Source organism: Vicia villosa, linkage group LG7 (genome assembly GCF_029867415.1).
Source record: "Vicia villosa cultivar HV-30 ecotype Madison, WI linkage group LG7, Vvil1.0, whole genome shotgun sequence".
Taxonomy (NCBI): Eukaryota; Viridiplantae; Streptophyta; class Magnoliopsida; order Fabales; family Fabaceae; genus Vicia; species Vicia villosa.
This window is the reverse complement of record NC_081186.1, coordinates 104,847,244-104,853,155: the sequence shown is the minus strand read 5'-3', so window position 1 is coordinate 104,853,155 and position 5,912 is coordinate 104,847,244. Positions and strand designations below refer to the sequence as shown.

Below are 5,912 nucleotides of genomic sequence, written 5' to 3'. Positions count from 1 at the left end.
ATGATTAAATCATTTAAAGAAAATATTTTTCTTTATCTTCATAAAAGAAGAAAAAAATATTATTTTTCTGCCAAAACAGTGCCCACATCAAAACCCTCCATTTTTGCTTTTTGTACTTTTCAGTAACGGTTTCGATAATCACAAAAAACTCAAAAAAAAATTGCATCACATACGTAACACCATCCAATGCATGTTATCCCTGTGTCAACAACTATTTATCCTTCAAAAATTGTGTAATTATATATACAAATTCAAGAAAAAATACTCATAGTTTAGTTTCTGAAAATTTTTAGTTTTGGAATAAAAAAAATGGGATCAAAGAGAGATTCTCCTGTGAATGTTTTGTCTCAATGGTTGAGGAAGAGATCAATGAAAGTGAAGATCTTTTTAGGGACATTGCTTGCTTTTTGTGCTTTGGTGGTTTTGAAGTTTACTATCAAAGATTCAGATTTTTTCTTCAAAGCTTCTGAAACTATTCATATTGTTGGCCTTATTGTTCTCATTTACAAGCTCTTTGCTCACAAGACTTGCTCTGGTAAGCTTTATAATTTTTCATCATTCATAGTCTAATAATCAATTAAATTATTCAAAGTTATTTAGTTTAATTTTTGGTTTAAACTTATATAATTAGTTGTGGTTTTATAAGTTTTTCACTTATTGTAAATGATAATGAAAAGGATAAAACATTAGAGAGATATAAGGCTAAGATTTACATGCACAAGTGAGATAAGGGAAATCTGAGAATCAGGATTTGTTGCAGTAAATAATGCATGCATCAATTTTAGATGAAATGGTTTAGATTTAAAATTGTGTCTTTTAATTAAAAGGATTTCAATTTTCAACTGTTAAATTGAAATCAAATCATCTAGATTGGGTATTGTGTTCCGCTGTTATATCATAAAATCTGATATCTGATCCTTATGTAGAGGTGTCTGCGTCCTATATTTTTTTATACTATTAGTTTAGGAGTATCTGTCATGTCTCTATGTCTGTGACCGTGATGGAGTCTGATCTTCATAGGATACTATATCATTCGGACCTCACATTTGTGTGTTCGAGTACTTCTTATTTCTCATACATATATTTTTATATCATCTAACAAATTATATACTTTTTAGGTTTATCCCTCAAGAGTCAAGAGCTCACAGCATTATTCCTAACAACAAGATTAGGTTGCAGTATCTATATGGAGTCAAACATTCACACTGTGCTGGATCTGATATTTCTTTTATCAACTTTACTTGTTATCTGGTTGATAAGATACAGGCTGAAGTCATCTTATATGAAGGAGTTTGACAACATGTGGTTATCCTTTCTGGTATGTTTTCCTTTATTGTATAATTCAATATCATAATTTAACAACTTTCAATTTTGAATACAATTTTCGTATTGTTTGTGCAAAAGGTGGTGCCTTCTACAATTTTGGCGATATTAATTCATCCAAATACAAAGCATATCTGGATAGCTCGAGTCCTTTGGGCGTTCACCGTGTATTTGGAAACTATTTCAATTCTTCCTCAACTTCGTTATATGCAGAAAGCAAAGGTTTAAAAGCTCTAAACTTTGTTCTACTATAACTTCTTAAATCCTTATAGATTATATATGTTGTAATTCTAACGTATACGTTTTCAGATGATTGAAACATTCACGGGATATTATATATTTGCACTTGGTGTCTCAAGATTCTTTGCACTAGCGTATTGGATTATTCATGTGAGATTTCTTAATTTTTTTTATATTTTCTCAAATCTCTTTTACCTTTGTACTAGAATAATAATGTGTAATTTTTTTTTTAATCTTTTGTAGACCTATGATACTCGAGGGAAATATCTATATTTGATCGGCCATGGCTATATCTGGATGTTGGCAGCTCTTATATCAGAGATGATTCAGTCTTTCATCTTGGCAGACTTTTGCTACTATTATACGAAGAGGTACACCATTTTGTTTTCTCCTATCAACTGTTATTTTTTGCATGTATGTTCAAAACCTCCTAATAGCTTCATTATTAATATTTTATGAAAAATGTTTCATATGCACCTCTTTTTGGTAAAACACTTGAGACACCTGGTTAGTTATCAGTTGAAGAAATAGTTACTTCTCAATTTACATACAAAATTGTAGTTAATTCAACTATTTAATAAACCCCAAGTCTAGTGGTGCAGACTTGGATTTTGAGAGTATGGTCCTCTCAAGGTCCCGAGTATTCAACTATTTAATCACCTGGTTAATTATATGAAAAATGTTGTTAATTCAGTTGAAGAAATAGTTATTTATCAATTAACATGCAAAATTGTAGTTAATTCAACTATTTAATTAAGCACATTTTACACGTTGGTATGACGGGATGTATGTTCAGAAGCCTTTGGATATCAATCCTTCTTTTTATAATTTTCCAAGACCTAGGTCTTGTATTGTGAAAAGTGTAGTCGGTCTGGCTCGGAACAAGGTTTTTTTCTCAGTTCAGTTAGTAAACAGAGTTCAACTGATGTTTTTAATGGCAAAAAATCTCTTTAGAGGACTTTTGTTCCCAACTTTATACATTTTAATGATGTTGGGGTTGACATTAATTTTTATCCAACTGGATGCTCGGGGTGGTTCTCCAATCTTTTTATCTCCTTTGGTTTTGGGAAAGTTTAGTAGGCGGCTCTTGATCGATCCAGATGATGTTGTGAAAGCAGTTGTCCCTTGTTGGCTAGGTGGTCCGGGTGATCGTCTCTCTTCTTTAGAGAGTTCACCAGTGTTTAAAGTGTCTTTGGTTGCTTCAATAGCTTGGTTGTCAAGATTTCTTCATAGAAATTTGCATTGGTTTGCCTCCTTGGGTCTTCTCCGGATCAAAGTTGGATTGGTTAGCCTCGTCCTGCGTTAAGATGGTTGGAGACGGTCAGAAGACCAGATTTTAGCATGATGTCTGGGTGGAGACTATTTATGGGTGGAGACTATTCATGTGTATGTCCCTTTTGAGAGGTTGTTCCTTATCTAGGAACAATAGACTCAAAGTTTTGGGTTATTTGGGTTGGGTTCTTGGATGGAGGATGCTTGGGTTTGGACTTTTAGGTGGATGCAACCTTTTCTTGTTTGGGAGGAGGAGCTTTTAGAGGTTTTGGTAGTCCTTATTACGGGAGTGGATAGGCGAGGTTGAGCGGTTTCTTGGGTTTAGAAACCTAATCTAACTATACACCTTTTAGTTGAATCAGCTTACAATAGCCTTTTAGTTTTTGTTGGGGGTAGTGAGGGTAGATCGAACAGGGTGTTGTGGTGGCATTCTAAGGTTTTGAAGAGTTGACTTCCTTTTAAAGTTGTAGTGTTTTCGTCGGAGTTACTTCAGAACAGGTTGTCTACTAGACAGAGTCTTTTAAGGTTCCAAATTGTATATGGGTCTGATAGTGCGCGTTATGTGTTTCTGTGTGAGGCGGGTGGATTCACTTGATCATCTCTTTGTTTTGCGTGATATTGTTTCAATCATTTGGTATAGAGTTTTTAGCTGGGTGGGGCAGTTTGAGCCACTGCCTAATTCGATTTTAGGGGTGTTTAAGTTGTTTCAGAGTCTAGGTCATGGGAAGCAAACGTCTTTAGATATGGTTTCGATATTGAATTATATGATCTGGACGATTTGGAAAATGTGTAACAAAGTTATTCTTTACCGAAAAAGTTTGACGGTTAATCACTAGATGACTATGATTATTAGTTCGGCATAGAGTTCATGTCAATACTTTTGGTTTTTTTCATTTCTTTAGTCGATTGGGAACGAGGTCCGTTCAAGTGGCTTGGCATACACGCGTGTGTTGGATGAATAGACCAGATGCCTTTTGTAATTCTGGACTCAGACACGCGATGTCGAACAGGATGTCACGACATTACTATCTGAATGCTTTTGAACAAATGAACAAGAAGTAAACAGAATAACAACACAAGAAAGTTGTTAACCCAGTTCGGTGCAATCACACCTACATCTGGGGGCTACCAAGCCAGGGAGGAAGTCCACTATAAGTAATATCAATTAAAGGTAATACAGATCAAGATTACTCCTTTCACTTAATATCTACCCAATGCAACTTCAATCTAAAACTACTTAGATCAGAGATCCTACTCACTCCCCCTCAATCACAGCAGTGATGAAAAACACTCTACGAATAACAAAAGAAGACACACTTCAAGGACACAACTTGATCTTGCTTAAAAGCTTTAATCAAGTACAATAGTACTCTTGCTTAAAAGCTTCGAGTACTTCTTACAACTCAAACCAAAACACCTAGACCAAGACAATCATCATGATGATTGTTTGGCTTACAAGAAGGCTAGAACGCAAAAACTTAAAACAAAGAACTCTTAAAGCTTCTCAATACAAAAACCCTAATCTGGTCTGCAGCTTCTTCGTAAAATATATAGCCTTCAGAAAACGCAGCAGCTGGGCCTTGGATCCAAATTAGTTTTAAACCTAATAAAACTAATTTCCATAAATCAAGGAACTAAAAATAATAACCATCAAAGATGTCCTTGAATCAGATCAGAATCCAACATTTCCAAATAAAGCGCATAGGATCTTATCAGATCACATAACCATAAATAGTAACAGAAAAGAACGTAACAGCTGCGAATGTCATGACATCGGCCTTGACATCAGGTAAAGGCCTGCATAAGAAAAACTTTACAACAGTAGAATGCATGTCATGACACCAGATTTGACAAGATAGAAACATAATGAGTTTTACCAAAAATTACAGCCAATCAACAACATCTACACCTTTCTTTTGTTTTGTGTAGGTGGTGGTCGTGTTGACCTCCCTCCAACTCGTTTTCTTCAAAAGTCTATTGCTTCTGAGTTTTCATAATAGATTAGATTGTTTGACCAGTTGACTTCTTCTTTTTTTTCTTTGTTGTGCTGTTGCTTATTTTTGTTTGTTTTTGACTTTTTTATGTGGCCTTAGCATTTGTTAGGTTTGTCGCTCTTATCATTTTTTATGCTCTTTATTCCTTTTATTTGGTTATCTATTTCTGAGTTTTTTTTTTCTTTTAATACATAGTTTATGATTTGTTAATAAAACAATTTCCTGTGGCCTTAGCATTTGTTAAGTTTGTCGCTCTTGAGCATTTTTTATGCTCTGTTCCTTTTATTTGGTTATTATTTCTGATTTTGTTTTCCTTTTAATTCATAATTTTTGATTTGTTATAACTGATTTGGAAAAAAAATAAAAATTGTGTGTGATAACTAATTTTACTGATTTTCTTTGTTTTCTTTTTCAGCTTCATGCAAGGGCAGCTTTTGAGGAAAATGCCAGTTTAATGATATCTTGTTTTGGCTATACAATGTGGTAAAAGAAGAGTTTGCAACTGCAATTTAATTTAAGGCTTGTTGTATATCATAATACTGAGTGGATTTTTTCGATTTTCTTTATTTAATCCATATTTATTCTATGCAACTCACAAATTTTTGTAAAAGTAATTTATTATTAGTAGTATTATTATACATTTCAAATGGAAGTGTTTGATTTTAATCGTAATAATTGTTTTAAAAATCACACATGTAACAAAGTAGGGGAATTAAACTCATTTTTAATGGGCTTTTTGGATCGGTGAAATATCTCTTATTTGAATTCTTTGTTGCAAATTAAAATATATTGATCAAATTCTTTAATTTCTTTTACATGGATTTTTAACGAAATTTAAGTCTCGTGACATGATTAAATTGTAGAAGTGTAATAGTGGAGACCATTTGATATGACTTTTTAAAAATATCAAGAACATTCATATCACTCATTGTTCAATAAAATAATTAAATTAAAATAGCATAACATTATTTTAAAATATATTTTATTTATTTTACAAAAAAATAGTTTTATTAAAAAAAATGCTTATTAATAAACAAAAATAAATAAGTTAATTAATGAAGGACTTAGACTTAAGAGTCTAAT

The 5,912-nt window shown here is 32.8% G+C and overlaps 1 protein-coding gene across 1 annotated transcript; it reads left to right on the top strand.

The window, feature by feature from the left end:
* Nucleotides 1–276: 276 nt before the first annotated feature.
* Nucleotides 277–5,476, top strand: LOC131618155 (ER lumen protein-retaining receptor-like). Its single transcript, XM_058889420.1, has 6 exons — nt 277–535; nt 1,119–1,318; nt 1,405–1,545; nt 1,633–1,713; nt 1,807–1,934; nt 5,245–5,476. Exons 1-6 carry the CDS (start codon nt 310–312, stop codon nt 5,282–5,284), a joined length of 816 nt encoding a protein of 271 aa, XP_058745403.1. The 5' UTR covers nt 277–309; the 3' UTR covers nt 5,285–5,476.
* The last annotated feature ends 436 nt before the right edge of the window (nt 5,477–5,912 follow it).